General features: G+C 50.0%; 1 protein-coding gene across 1 annotated transcript; it reads left to right on the plus strand.

The window, feature by feature from the left end:
• Nucleotides 1–666: 666 nt before the first annotated feature.
• Nucleotides 667–13,769, plus strand: LOC142188685 (SUMO-conjugating enzyme UBC9-B-like). The gene is made up of 6 exons (XM_075261924.1): nt 667–732; nt 3,169–3,252; nt 5,321–5,393; nt 11,957–12,066; nt 12,133–12,212; nt 13,694–13,769. Exons 1-6 carry the CDS (start codon nt 667–669, stop codon nt 13,767–13,769), a joined length of 489 nt encoding a protein of 162 aa, XP_075118025.1.
• Nucleotides 13,770–16,177: the final 2,408 nt, after the last annotated feature.

The raw sequence follows: 16,177 nt of genomic DNA on the forward strand, positions 1-16,177 counted from the left end.
TCAGTATAGTGATGTCATCGCTGTATTAGTAGTGATCAGTATAGTGATGTCATCTCTGTATTACTAGTGATCAGTATAGTGATGTCATCGCTGTATTAGTAGTGATCAGTATAGTGATGTCATCTCTGTATTAGTAGTGATCAGTATAGTGATGTCATCTCTGTATTAGTAGTGATCAGTATAGTGATGTCATCCCTGTATTAGTAGTGATCAGTATAGTGATGTCATCTCTGTATTAGTAGTGATCAGTATAGTGATGTCATCTCTGTATTACTAGTGATCAGTATAGTGATGTCATCCCTGTATTAGTAGTGATCAGTATAGTGATGTCATCTCTGTATTACTAGTGATCAGTATAGTGATGTCATCTCTGTATTAGTTGTGATCAATGTAGTGATGTCATCTCTGTATTAGTAGTGATCAGTATAGTGATGTCATCTCTGTATTAGTAGTGATCAGTATAGTGATGTCATCGCTGTGTTGCCCCCTCAGGAGGAGTGCAGTACTGCAGAGTGGTCAGATTGTTGTGCCCGCTCCGCTCTGGGTATATAGTGTATACAGGGTCCGTCCTCGCCATTCCGTTACTTTGTGCCCCCCTCTCCGCCATCTTGGCCCACTTGTCCCTCCTGCTATAACTTAACCCCGTGGTGTATATTGCAGGAGACGATGTCCGGTTTGGCGCTGCAGAGACTGGCGAAGGAGAGGAAAGCGTGGCGGCGGTGCCATCCTCAGGTCAGGACTAGGGTGGAGCCGATCTTGACTTTTCAGGACCGATCTCGATCCCAATTCCGATCCCAATGCAAGTCAATGGGATTTTTTTACTAATCGGAGATCAGGTTTTAAAAACAATCCTATTCACTGCACAGCATGGAGTCTAACGATGGAACGCTTTAATTATTAGACTCCGCGCTGTGTAGTGATTAACCACTTCAGTACCGGCCAATTTGTGCTCCAGGACCAGACACATTTTCGGTTTTTTTTTTGTATGTGCGGTTTTGAGGGCTGTAACATTTTCCCCGTATGTCTCAGTCAGCTAATTTTTGCGTATTTTTTCGGGGACACATACGGCTTTATTTTTACGTTGTTTTTATTTTCGAATGTGTTTTAATTTTTTTTATATCCAGGAAAATATAAACATAATAGGAGGGAAATTGTGTCTGGATTTCAATTTATTATAATTTTTTTTATTTAATAACACAAAGTGTCACTAAAAAACTTTATAAAATAGTTTTTCCTCTCCGTTACGGTAATTTTTATTTTGTATGGTGTCGTTGGGGGTGGGGCTATAACCTTTAATAACGGTGTATTATTAGCGTATTATTACTTATTTATTTTTAATTATTTTCTTTTCTTTTTTTTTTAACTTTTTTTATTATATTTTTATTTTTTTTCAGATTGTGTCCCCATAAGGTGATAAGAGACCTTTGGGGACATGTGATCACTTTTTTTTTTTTTTTTTTGTTAGGGAGGCTGATTTCCCCTGCAACTGAGGCTCGTACATTTAGCCTCAGTTGCAGGAGGAATACAGCCTCCTGCATGCTGTATACACAGTATACAGAGCTGATCTGGGTCCTTTACACAGTATACAGAGCTGATCTGGGTCCTGTACACAGTATACAGAGCTGATCTGGGTCCTGTACACAGTATACAGAGCTGATCTGGGTCCTGTACACAGTATACAGAGCTGATCGAGGTCCTGTACACAGTATACAGAGCTGATCTGGGTCCTGTACACAGTATACAGAGCTGATCTGGGTCCTGTACACAGTATACAGAGCTGATTTGGGTCCTGTACACAGTATACAGAGCTGATCGAGGTCCTGTACACAGTATACAGAGCTGATCTGGGTCCTGTACACAGTATACAGAGCTGATCTGGGTCCTGTACACAGTATATAGAGCTGATCTGGGTCCTGTATACAGAGCTGATCTAGGTCCTGTATACAGAGCTTATCTGGGTCCTGTACACAGTATACAGAGCTGATCTGGGGTCCTGTACACAGTATACAGAGCTGATCTGGGTCCTGTACACAGTATACAGAGCTGATCTGGGTCCTGTACACAGTATATAGAGCTGATCTGGGTCCTGTATACAGAGCTGATCTAGGTCCTGTATACAGAGCTGATCTGGGTCCTGTACACAGTATACAGAGCTGATCTGGGGTCCTGTACACAGTATACAGAGCTGATCTGGGTCCTGTACACAGTATACAGAGCTGATCTGGGGTCCTGTACACAGTATACAGAGCTGATCTGGGTCCTGTACACAGTATACAGAGCTGATCTGGGTCCTGTAGGATCCAGCAGCTCTTGTAAGACATTGAGCCCGGTGGATCACGTGACCGCCGGGTCAGAGGGCAGCGGCATCATGGCGGCACCCATAGCTTGTATACAGCTCTCATTGAGTGCTGTATACACAGCGATCGAGAAGGCAGGGGAGGTAATAAACCTTCCCTGCCATCTCTCTGGGAGCTCTTGCGGAAGTTACAGCCGGCTCCCAGCTTCAGCAGCTGCACGATCTCCGTGCAGCGTCTGTGTTCTGACTGGATGTACCGGCACGTCCTGTCAGAACAAGGCGACCACTCTCCGGACGTTTATAGTCTATGGGCGGTCCGGAAGTGGTTACAAAAATCCCCCGGCTACCTAAGTCCCCCCTGTTGTCTACTTACCAGCTGCCGCTACCGATCCGCGCTGCTCTCGCTCCTCTTCTTTCTACTGCGCATGTCTTCAGAGCACCGTATGTGCCCCCACCTCCCAGGCTAGTGTTACGGATACTGGGAGTAGGCGGGGCTTGTTGTGGCTTAGGAGAGTGTGGGCGGATACAGTACCCGCCCACACTCTCCTAAGCCACAAGCCCCGCCTTCTTCCTAGGTCTGTAACAGTAACCTGGGAGCTAGGGGCGTGCACGGACCGAGAAGAGGCGAGAAGAGAACAGACGGGGAGTGGCAGCAGCTTGCAAAGCATTGTGGGAAATAACCTCCGACCTCGATCCTGCCTAAAACGATCAGGATCGGAATTCCGATCGCAATCGTGAAATTTACTCAATCGCCGATCGGAATCCGATCTTTTCCGATCCCAATCGCTCAACCCTAGTCAGGAGAAGAACGTTCCGTCCCGTCATAACATTGGGGGATTTTTCATGTTATTTTTCATGTTATTTTTCATTAGGGTTTTATCGCAGGACCAGCAAAAAATCCAGACGGCACCTTAAGCTTACTGACCTGGGAGTGCGGCATTCCAGGCAAGGACGGGGTAAGTCCGCCACCGGGGGGGGGGGCAGTTATCTTCTAGGGTGCAGAGGACACAGACAGTGCTGCACTGGGGCCCGACGTCACGAGGCCAACGCTCCATACTAAGTCAGGCAGGGAGGAGGGCGGCACGCAACGTGCACTGTACGCAAGTCACACCCAACGTACGCAGAGGTATTCCCCCCCCCCCGATCAAACCCCCAAAATGTCACCAGTCACCCACATTAATGCTTCCCTTATATATACCATGTCCCATTATTGTAATAGTCCCCACTACTGCCCCCACACCGGATAATGCCCCCCAGTGCCCCCACACAGGATAATGCCCCCCATAGTGCCCCCACACAGGATAATGCCCCCCATAGTGCCCCCACACAGTATAATGGCCCCCATAGTGCCCCCACACAGGATAATGCCCCCCCCAGTGCCCCCACACAGGATAATGCCCCCCATAGTGCCCCCACACAGTATAATGCCCCCCATAGTGCCCCCACACAGGATAATGCCCCCCATAGTGCCCCCACACAGTATAATGGCCCCCATAGTGCCCCCACACAGGATAATGCCCCCCCCAGTGCCCCCACACAGGATAATGCCCCCCATAGTGCCCCCACACAGTATAATGCCCCCCATAGTGCCCCCACACAGGATAATGCCCCCATAGTGCCCCCACACAGTATAATGGCCCCCATAGTGCCCCCACACATGATAATGCCCCCCATAGTGCCCCCACACAGGATAATGCCCCCAGTGCCCCCACACAGGATAATACCCCCCAGTGCCCTCACACAGGATAAGGCCCCCCACACAGGATAATGCCCCCCGTAGTGCGCCCACACAGGATAATGCCCCCATAGTGCCCCCACACAGGATAATGCCCCATATAGTGCCCCCACACAAGATAATGCCCCCCATAGTTCCCCCACACAGGATGATGCCCCCCATAGTGCCCCCACGCAGGATAATGCCCCCCATAGTGCCACCACACAGGATAATTCCCCCCATAGTTCCCCCACACAAGATAATGCCCCCCATAGTGCCCCCACACAGGATAATGCCCCCCCAGTGCCCCCACACCGAATAATGCCCACCCAGTGCCCTCACAAAGGATAATAGCCCCCAGTGCCCCCACACAGGATAATGCCCCCATTGTGCCCCCACACAAGATAATGCCCCACATAGTTCCCCCACACAGGATAATGCCCCCCCCAGTGCTCCCACACAGGATAATGCCCCCCCATAGTTCCCCACACAGGATAATGCCCCCCATAGTGCCCTTACACAAGATAATGCCCCACATAGTGCCCCCACACAGGATAATGCCCCCCATAGTGCCCGTTCTAAGGTTAATGCCCCCCATAGTGCCCCCACACAGGATAATGCCCCCCATAGTGCCCGTTCTCAGGTTAATGCCCCCCATAGTGCCCGTTCTAAGGTTAATGCCCCCCATAGTGCCCCCACACAGGATAATGCCCCCCATAGTGCCCGTTCTCAGGTTAATGCCCTCACGGTCCAGCAGTGAGCACGGGCTCATTACTCACTTCTCTGCTCCCCGGCCCATCCTCAGCTGCAGGCCTGGGGTTCCCTCCATTTGGGGGTCCGACCCGGGCACTGGGGGTATATTTATATTTATACCCCGACCCTATGGGCAGACATCACAGAGGATCGGTCTGGAACATCTTTCCGGAAATTCTGACGTTCCTCTATTACTCCTCATGGAAATTAATAATAAAAATGGATAAAATTAACAACTGGGTGTTATCTTTCCCCCATGTCAAAGGGGCGTGTACAGTCTGAGAGCAGTGATTGGACAATGGGCAGGGCCACGACCCGACTGGTAACGCCCACCTGTCAGTTTATGCCTGAGCTTCTAGTAGGATTAATAGAGTACGGTCAGAGTTCTGGAGTTGTAATATTGGGGGGTCCTTGTGACGTCAGGAGCGGTTGGGGGTCCCCTATAAGGAGCTTGTGTGCAGCGCCATCACTAGGCCTATCCGGGGGGTTCACTTACATCTGTCTTGCCTGTTATTATGGGCTGTCACACTGAGCGGACCCTCTGTTGTCTTCTGCAGACCCCCTGGGAAGGCGGATTGTACAGACTCCGGCTGTATTTCGAGGATTGTTACCCCACCCTGGGTCCGCGGTGTAAGTATTTATGGGGCTCCCGGGGCCCGTCATTGGCTGGTACCTAGCAGTAAGTACTATATGGTGGCACATACAGGACCTATGAGGGCGAACGGACATCCAAAGGATACCAGTGCCAACCACTGACCCGGGGAGAGTGTACCAGTGCCAACCACTGACCGGGGATATTAGTGCAGAGTATACCAGTGCCAACCACTGACTGGGGATATTAGTGCAGAGTATACCAGTGCCAACCACTGACCGGGGATATTAGTGCAGAGTATACCAGTGCCAACCACTGACCGGGGATATTAGTGCAGAGTATACCAGTGCCATCCACTGACCGGGGATATTAGTGCAGAGTATACCAGTGCCAACCACTGACCGGGGATATTAGTGCAGAGTATACCAGTGCCATCCACTGACCGGGGATATTAGTGCAGAGTATACCAGTGCCAACCACTGATCGGGGATATTAGTGCAGAGTATACCAGTGCCATCCACTGACCGGGGATATTAGTGCAGAGTATACCAGTGCCAACCACTGACCGGGGATATTAGTGCAGAGTATACCAATGCCAACCACTGACTGGGGATATTAGTGCAGAGTATACCAGTGCCAACCACTGACCGGGGATATTAGTGCAGAGTATACCAATGCCAACCACTGACTGGGGATATTAGTGCAGAGTATACCAGTGCCAACCACTGACCGGGGATATTAGTGCAGAGTATACCAGTGCCAACCACTGACCGGGGATATTAGTGCAGAGTATACCAATGCCAACCACTGACCGGGGATATTAGTGCAGAGTATACCAGTGCCAACCACTGACTGGGGATATTAGTGCAGAGTATACCAGTGCCAACCACTGACCGGGGATATTAGTGCAGAGTATACCAGTGCCAACCATTGACCGGGGATATTAGTGCAGAGTATACCAGTGCCAACCACTGACCGGGGATATTAGTGCAGAGTATACCAGTGCCAACCACTGACCGGGGATATTAGTGCAGAGTATACCAGTGCCAACCACTGACCGGGGATATTAGTGCAGAGTATACCAATGCCAACCACTGATCGGGGATATTAGTGCAGAGTATACCAGTGCCAACCACTGACTGGGGATATTAGTGCAGAGTATACCAGTGCCAACCACTGACCGGGGATATTAGTGCAGAGTATACCAGTGCCAACCACTGACCGGGGATATTAGTGCAGAGTATACCAGTGCCAACCACTGACCGGGGATATTAGTGCAGAGTATACCAGTGCCAACCACTGACCGGGGATATTAGTGCAGAGTATACCAGTGCCAACCACTGACCGGGGATATTAGTGCAGAGTATACCAGTGCCAACCACTGACCGGGGATATTAGTGCAGAGTATACCAGTGCCAACCACTGACCGGGGATATTAGTGCAGAGTATACCAGTGCCAACCACTGACCGGGGATATTAGTGCAGAGTATACCAGTGCCAACCACTGACCGGGGATATTAGTGCAGAGTATACCAGTGCCAACCACTGACCGGGGATATTAGTGCAGAGTATACCAGTGCCAACCACTGACCGGGGATATTAGTGCAGAGTATACCAGTGCCAACCACTGACCGGGGATATTAGTGCAGAGTATACCAGTGCCAACCACTGACCGGGGATATTAGTGCAGAGTATACCAATGCCAACCACTGACCGGGGATATTAGTGCAGAGTATACCAGTGCCAACCACTGAACGGGGATATTAGTGCAGAGTATACCAATGCCAACCACTGACCGGGGATATTAGTGCAGAGTATACCAACCACTGACCAGGGATATTAGTGCAGAGTATACCAGTGCCAACCACTGACCCGGGGAGAGTATACCAGTGCCAACCACTGACCGGGGATATTAGTGCAGAGTATACCAGTGCCAACCAGTGACCGGGGGTATTAGTGCAGAGTATACCAGTGCCAACCACTGACCGGGGATATTAGTGCAGAGTATACCAGTGCCAACCACTGACCGGGGATATTAGTGCAGAGTATACCAGTGCCAACCACTGACCGGGGATATTAGTGCAGAGTATACCAGTGCCAACCACTGACCGGGGATATTAGTGCAGAGTATACCAGTGCCAACCACTGACCGGGGATATTAGTGCAGAGTATACCAACCACTGACCAGGGATATTAGTGCAGAGTATACCAGTGCCAACCACTGACCCGGGGAGAGTATACCAGTGCCAACCACTGACCGGGGATATTAGTGCAGAGTATACCAGTGCCAACCACTGACCGGGGATATTAGTGCAGAGTATACCAATGCCAACCACTGACCGGGGATATTAGTGCAGAGTATACCAGTGCCAACCACTGACCGGGGATATTAGTGCAGAGTATACCAGTGCCAACCACTGACCGGGGATATTAGTGCAGAGTATACCAGTGCCAACCACTGACCGGGGATATTAGTGCAGAGTATACCAGTGCCAACCACTGACCGGGGATATTAGTGCAGAGTATACCAATGCCAACCACTGATCGGGGATATTAGTGCAGAGTATACCAGTGCCAACCACTGACCGGGGATATTAGTGCAGAGTATACCAGTGCCAACCACTGACCGGGGATATTAGTGCAGAGTATACCAGTGCCAACCACTGACCGGGGATATTAGTGCAGAGTATACCAGTGCCAACCACTGACCGGGGATATTAGTGCAGAGTATACCAGTGCCAACCACTGACCGGGGATATTAGTGCAGAGTATACCAATGCCAACCACTGACCGGGGATATTACTGCAGAGTATACCAGTGCCAACCACTGACCGGGGATATTAGTGCAGAGTATACCAGTGCCAACCACTGACCGGGGATATTAGTGCAGAGTATACCAGTGCCAACCACTGACTGGGGATATTAGTGCAGAGTATACCAGTGCCAACCACTGACCGGGGATATTAGTGCAGAGTATACCAGTGCCAACCATTGACCAGGGATATTAGTGCAGAGTATACCAGTGCCAACCACTGACCGGGGATATTAGTGCAGAGTATACCAGTGCCAACCACTGACCGGGGATATTAGTGCAGAGTATACCAGTGCCAACCACTGACCGGGGATATTAGTGCAGAGTATACCAATGCCAACCACTGATCGGGGATATTAGTGCAGAGTATACCAGTGCCAACCACTGACCGGGGATATTAGTGCAGAGTATACCAGTGCCAACCACTGACCGGGGATATTAGTGCAGAGTATACCAGTGCCAACCACTGACCGGGGATATTAGTGCAGAGTATACCAGTGCCAACCACTGACCGGGGATATTAGTGCAGAGTATACCAGTGCCAACCACTGACCGGGGATATTAGTGCAGAGTATACCAGTGCCAACCACTGACCGGGGATATTAGTGCAGAGTATACCAGTGCCAACCACTGACCGGGGATATTAGTGCAGAGTATACCAGTGCCAACCACTGACCGGGGATATTAGTGCAGAGTATACCAGTGCCAACCACTGACCGGGGATATTAGTGCAGAGTATACCAGTGCCAACCACTGACCGGGGATATTAGTGCAGAGTATACCAGTGCCAACCACTGACCGGGGATATTAGTGCAGAGTATACCAGTGCCAACCACTGACCGGGGATATTAGTGCAGAGTATACCAGTGCCAACCACTGACCGGGGATATTAGTGCAGAGTATACCAGTGCCAACCACTGACCGGGGATATTAGTGCAGAGTATACCAGTGCCAACCACTGACCGGGGATATTAGTGCAGAGTATACCAGTGCCAACCACTGACCGGGGATATTAGTGCAGAGTATACCAGTGCCAACCACTGACCGGGGATATTAGTGCAGAGTATACCAGTGCCAACCACTGACCGGGGATATTAGTGCAGAGTATACCAGTGCCAACCACTGAACGGGGATATTAGTGCAGAGTATACCAGTGCCAACCACTGACCGGGGATATTAGTGCAGAGTATACCAATGCCAACCACTGACCGGGGATATTAGTGCAGAGTATACCAGTGCCAACCACTGAACGGGGATATTAGTGCAGAGTATACCAATGCCAACCACTGACCGGGGATATTAGTGCAGAGTATACCAACCACTGACCAGGGATATTAGTGCAGAGTATACCAGTGCCAACCACTGACCCGGGGAGAGTATACCAGTGCCAACCACTGACCGGGGATATTAGTGCAGAGTATACCAGTGCCAACCAGTGACCGGGGGTATTAGTGCAGAGTATACCAGTGCCAACCACTGACCGGGGATATTAGTACAGAGTATACCAGTGCCAACCACTGACCGGAGATATTAGTGCAGAGTATACCAGTGCCAACCACTGACCGGAGATATTAGTGCAGAGTATACCAGTGCCAACCACTGACCGGGGATATTAGTGCAGAGTATACCAGTGCCAACCACTGACTGGGGATATTAGTGCAGAGTATACCAGTGCCAACCACTGACCGGGGATATTAGTGCAGAGTATACCAGTGCCAACCACTGACCGGGGATATTAGTGCAGAGTATACCAGTGCCAACCACTGACCGGGGATATTAGTGCAGAGTATACCAGTGCCAACCACTGACCGGGGATATTAGTGCAGAGTATACCAGTGCCAACCACTGACCGGGGATATTATTGCAGAGTATACCAGTGCCAACCACTGATCGGGGATATTAGTGCAGAGTATACCAGTGCCAACCACTGACCGGGGATATTAGTGCAGAGTATACCAGTGCCAACCACTGACCGGGGATATTAGTGCAGAGTATACCAGTGCCAACCACTGACCGGGGATATTAGTGCAGAGTATACCAGTGCCAACCACTGACCGGGGATATTAGTGCAGAGTATACCAGTGCCAACCACTGACCGGGGATATTAGTGCAGAGTATACCAATGCCAACCACTGACCGGGGATATTAGTGCAGAGTATACCAGTGCCAACCAGTGACCGGGGATATTAGTACAGAGTATACCAGTGCCAACCACTGACCGGGGATATTAGTGCAGAGTATACCAGTGCCAACCACTGACCGGGGATATTAGTGCAGAGTATACCAATGCCAACCACTGACCGGGGATATTAGTGCAGAGTATATCAACCACTGACCAGGGATATTAGTGCAGAGTATACCAGTGCCAACCACTGACCCGGGGAGAGTATACCAGTGCCAACCACTGACCGGGGATATTAGTGCAGAGTATACCAGTGCCAACCAGTGACCGGGGATATTAGTACAGAGTATACCAGTGCCAACCACTGACCGGAGATATTAGTGCAGAGTATACCAGTGCCAACCACTGACCGGAGATATTAGTGCAGAGTATACCAGTGCCAACCACTGACCGGGGATATTAGTGCAGAGTATACCAGTGCCAACCACTGACCGGGGATATTAGTGCAGAGTATACCAATGCCAACCACTGACCGGGGATATTAGAGCAGAGTATACCAGTGCCAACCACTGACCGGGGATATTAGTGCAGAGTATACCAGTGCCAACCACTGACCGGGGATATTAGTGCAGAGTATACCAGTGCCAACCACTGACCGGGGATATTAGTGCAGAGTATACCAGTGCCAACCACTGACCGGGGATATTAGTGCAGAGTATACCAGTGCCAACCAGTGACCGGGGGTATTAGTGCAGAGTATACCAGTGCCAACCACTGACCGGGGATATTAGTGCAGAGTATACCAGTGCCAACCACTGACCGGGGATATTAGTGCAGAGTATACCAGTGCCAACCACTGACCGGAGATATTAGTGCAGAGTATACCAGTGCCAACCACTGACCGGGGATATTAGTACAAAGTATACCAGTGCCAACCACTGACCGGGGGTATTAGTGCAGAGTATACCAGTGCCAGGCAGCTGCTGCCAAGGCAGATACAGTCATGAACTAGGTGGTCATCTTTCCCAGTATCTATTGGCCCCCTTGGTGACATCAGCAGACCTCGAGGGACAGCTTTGGCCTATGATTGGACCATGTGGGGCACTTCATGATACTTCAGCGGGTCGTGACGTCAATGTGTCCTTAGGCTTTAGTGGATCCCCCGGGGCTTCTGATGTCACCCAGGAGTCCAGAAGAGGCTGAAAGTCACCAGGAAAGCAGAGCAGGTGCGGCCATGGAGCCCAGAGAGGTGAGGGGGGAGTACGACCCCTGGGGTGTCCAGTTACTATACTCAGAGCTGGGGACACCCAATGTAATTGGGCTTGGCCAAACCCCAAATGTTTGGAAAACGTGTAACTATCCCGACGCCTAACAATCCGGGTCACTCATCTTAGCAGTGTAATGGCGGCCTCTTCTTATTCCCGTCCTCTCTGCCCACCATTATGTACTGGGTGACACAGACTGAGCCCTGAAATAAATGGGGTGGGGGCCGCGACGGCCAGTCTTATGCTCTGCTGGCTGTATAATGTAAGATAAAAGCCAAAGTGTCCAGCCATGACCGCTCCGCGCCCGCTGTGTCGTGTACACATCCCCGATCTGCCAAATACATCCGCCATGTTGTCACCAGTTTGGCCTTTGCTATAATCTGCTTCATTCTTCTTATTCAGGTGTGTTTGACCCTCCGCTGTTTCACCCGAATATCTACGTCTCGGGGATCGTGTGTCTGTCTCTCCTGGAATCCCGTCGGGGCTGGAGGCCGACGCTCTCCCTTACAGAGGTAAAGTCTGCGCGGAGAGGAGGAGTCGGCGCCTGTTCAGACACTAACACTGTCCTCTGTCTGCAGATCCTGCTGGGATTACAGGACCTGCTGCATCATCCAGATATCGGGTGTCCGGTCCATGCCAAGGCCTACATCACCTACATGTATGTGTGAACACGCCTCGACCAGCTGCTGTCACAGGATTCATTTATTAGTTATTATTATAATTATTTTCCTTTTTATTATTCTTAGAATATTATTAGGTAATTATTAATATCATCTTTATATGTTATACGTCCTGAATAATGAACACCATAAAAAGCAACAAAATTGGTCACATTGGCTCCAAAAATTATCAAAAAAATCTCATAAAACCCAAAATATAAATGACAAATAATCCCACAAAACACAAGCCCCACAACAGCTCTGAAGGAGGAACAATCCAAATGTTATGGCTGATTATCGGCTATAAGTGATCTTATTGTGCAAAACTAGTAGAACACAAAAAACAATATGAGCTTGGTATTACTGGAATGGGGCTGACAGTGCCCAGCAGAAAATGAAGGAGTTAATAAAACGTCATCAATAAGATAAAGGCTTCCCAAAATTCTACAGGAGAAAACTACAATTCATAGTGCAAAAAACAAGCCCCCACCGTGCAAAAAACAAGTCCTCACAGTGTAAAAAACAGGCCCTCACTGTGCAAAAAACAAGCTCCCACCGTGCAAAAAACAAGCCCTCACAGTGCAAAAAACAAGCCCTCACCGTGCAAAAAACAAGCCCTCACCGTGTAAAAAACAGGCCCTCACCATGCAAAAAACAAGCTCTCACCATGCAAAAAACAAGCCCTCACCGTGTAAAAAACAGGCCCTCACCGTGCAAAAAACAAGCTCCCACCATGCAAAAAAACAAGTCCTCAGTGCAAAAAACAAGCCCTCACAGTGTAAAAAACAGGCCCCCACCGTGCAAAAACAAGCCCTCACAGTGTAAAAAACGACCTCACCGTGCAAAAAAAAAGCTCCCACCGTGCAAAAAAACAAGCCCTCGCCGTGCAAAAAAACAAGCCCTCAAAGTGTAAAAAAACAGGACCTCACCGTGCAAAAAACAAGCTCCCACCGTGCAAAAAAACAAGCCCTCGCCGTGCAAAAAACAAGCCCTCACAGTGCAAAAAACAAGCCCTCACGGTGCAAAAAACAAGCCCTCACAGTGTAAAAAACAGGCCCCCACCGTGCAAAAACAAGCCCTCACAGTGTAAAAAACAGGACCTCACCGTGCAAAAAACAAGCTCCCACCGTGCAAAAAAACAAGCTCTCGCCGTGCAAAAAACAAGCCCTTACAGTTTAAAAAAACAAGCCCTCAATGTGCAAAAAACAAGCCCTCACCGTGCAAAAAAACAAACCCTCACTGTGTAAAAAACAAGCCCTCACAGTGCAAAAAAACAAACCCTCACCGTGCAAAAAACAAGCCTTCACAGTGCAAAAAACAAGCCCTCACAGGCCGACATTAAAATCAAAAAGTTTACCTTATAGAAAAAAACAAAACAAGGACCCGCGTCCGTAAGGGGTTACCTCCGCTCCGTGGGTGCATCACATGACCAGCCCGGCTCTTACACTTTGCCTTTAATACTTTCATTTTCTTCTTGCAGTGAAAACCAACCTGAATATGATGAAAGAGCCAGAGCACAAGCCAAGATGTCGGCCAAGATGGCGGCACGTGTGTGAGGAAGGAGGAGAGAGGAAGAAGCTTCTTGTAGCAACAAGAGGAAATGTTTTGCATCAATTTTTGCAGTATTAAGTTTTCTATAGATCTCAGTAAGTGACTGGTTGTTTGTTCTGTTCTCTGGTCACTGCTGGTGTCTGTACACTCCTGTATACTCCTGTATACTCCTGTACACTCCTGTAAAGTTATACAAATAGCAGTCACTCTTTCTTTGCACTTTTTTGTAAGATATATGTATTATCCATGATGGCGCCGCTGGTTTGGCCGCCAGTTAGTGCGGGAGGTCTCGGTGGGCCGGGTCAGGTCTACGTGCTGCTGTTAGCAGTGCGGGGGCTGGGCGATGATGTCAGTCGTCCTTTATGGCCTCTGTGACTTTTTTTGCAGCCAAAACTTTTTGGATTGTGTTTGTAACTAATAAAGTTATCTATAAACTGAAAAGAGTTTTTGCTTCATTTGACTTATTCCTTACACAATTCATTGAACTCAGGGAGATTTTCCACAATGGATTCTGGGAAATTATGCAAATTATACACTTTCTATTGGAGAACATAGGTAAATTATTCTACCGTATTTTTCGGACTATAAGACGCACCTAGGTTTTAGAGGAGGAAAATAGGGAAAAAAAATGTTGAAGCAAAAAATGGTAAAATATTTAATATATGGGAGTTGTAGTTTTGCACATAGAGTGTTTTTTTTTTGCGGGGCCAGAAGTACTTTTTAGTTATACCATTTTGGGGAATATCTATTGCTTAGATCATCTTGTATTGAAAAAAAACCCGGTGGTTTATGATATATGATTTTCTACTTTTATATATATATTCTAGGGACAGGAGGTGATTTAGAACTTTTATTTATTTTATATTTTTATTATATATTTTTAAAGCTTTTTTTTTTTTTTTTTTACTATTTTATTTCTCCCCCCCGGGGGCTTGAACCTGCGGTCGCTTGATTGCAAGTCCCATAGACGGCAATACAACTGTATTGCCGTCTATGGGACATTCTGTCTATTAGTATTACGGCTGGTCATAGAGACCAGCCGCAATACTAATACAGCAGTGACAGGCCGGGGGGCCTCATTAGGCTCCCGGCTGTCACCCGAACAGGTCGGCTCCTGCGATATCGCCACGCAGGAGCCGGCCTGCAACTTCACAGGTACGGGGCCGGTGGGGACCAGCCCCGGGGGAGAAGGGGCCACCAATACTGACCCGGCATCCGCTGTACTAGGAGAGGCGGATGCCGGCACGGGATAGACGCCGGGGCCTGAGACATCGCTACGCTCCTCTGCCCTGCATGAAGCCAGCGGCGGGGGGATGGAGGAGTGGAATAGCATCGCTCCTGCCGCTGCTGGCTTCATGCAGGGCAGAGGAACGCAGCGATGTCTCAGGCCCCGGCGTCTATCCCGTGCCGGCATCCGCCTCTCTATTACGGCGGGTGCCAGGCGCTACATTCAGACTATAGGACGCACCCTTCTTTTCCCCCCACTCTTTATAGTCCGAAAAATACGGTAAATGGTTTCCAGATAGGCGGTCCATGTCAGAAGACAATAGAGCTCAGCACCAGAAGGGTGGACATCTCCTCTCCACATGGCCTGATATACAGACTGCCCCACGTTGCCCCTTGCTGCCTCTCGCAGCCCTTGTTCACTGCTCCTCCCTGCCCCACATTGCCTCTTGCAGCCCTCGTTCATGGCCCCTCACTGCCCCACGTTGCCCCTTGCTGCCTCTCGCAGCCCTCGTTCACTGCTCCTCCCTGCCCCACGTTGCCCCTTGCAGCTCTCGTTCATGGCCCCTCACTGCCCCATGTTGCCGCTTGCTGCCTCTTGAAGCCCTCGTTCATGGCCCCTCACTGCTCTTCGCTGCCCAATGTTGCCCCTTGCAGCCCTCGTTCATGGCCCCTCACTGCCCCACGTTGCCCCTTGCGGCCCTCGTTCACAGCCCCTCACTGCTCTTCGCTGCCCCACGTTGCCCCTTGCTGTCTCTCGCAGCCCTCGTTCACTGCTCCTCCCTGCCCCATGTTGCCCCTTGCTGCCTCTTGAAGCCCTCGTTCATGGCCCCTCACTGCTCTTCACTGCCCCACGTTGCCCCTTGCTGCCCTCGTTCACTGCCCCACACTGCTCTTCGCTGCCCCTCCCTGCTCTTCACTGCCTCTCGCAGCCCTCGTTCACTGCTCCTCCCTGCCCCACATTGCCCCTTGCAGCCCTTGTTCATAGCCCCTCACTGCCCCTTGCAGCCCTCGTTCACTGCTCCTCCCTGCCTTACGTTGCCCCTTGCTGCCCTCATTCATGGCCCCTCACTGCTCTTCGCTGCCCAACGTTGCCCCTTGCGGCCCTCGTTCATGACCCCTCATTGCACCATGTTGCCCCTTGCTTCCTCTTGAAGCCCTCGTTCATGGCCCCTCACTGCTCTTCGCT

Source organism: Leptodactylus fuscus, unplaced genomic scaffold (assembly GCF_031893055.1).
Source record: "Leptodactylus fuscus isolate aLepFus1 unplaced genomic scaffold, aLepFus1.hap2 HAP2_SCAFFOLD_632, whole genome shotgun sequence".
NCBI classification, from domain to species: Eukaryota; Metazoa; Chordata; class Amphibia; order Anura; family Leptodactylidae; genus Leptodactylus; species Leptodactylus fuscus.

Excerpts from the sequence above, each read along its gene's own strand:
- LOC142188685 (XM_075261924.1), top strand. The coding sequence starts at position 667 with ATGTCCGGTTTGGCGCTGCAGAGACTGGCGAAGGAGAGGAAAGCGTGG. Across the intron at positions 5,394-11,956 it reads CCCCACCCTGGGTCCGCGGT|GTGTGTTTGACCCTCCGCTG; the intron begins GTAAGTATTTAT and ends CTTCTTATTCAG. Across the intron at positions 12,067-12,132 it reads CGACGCTCTCCCTTACAGAG|ATCCTGCTGGGATTACAGGA; the intron begins GTAAAGTCTGCG and ends CTCTGTCTGCAG.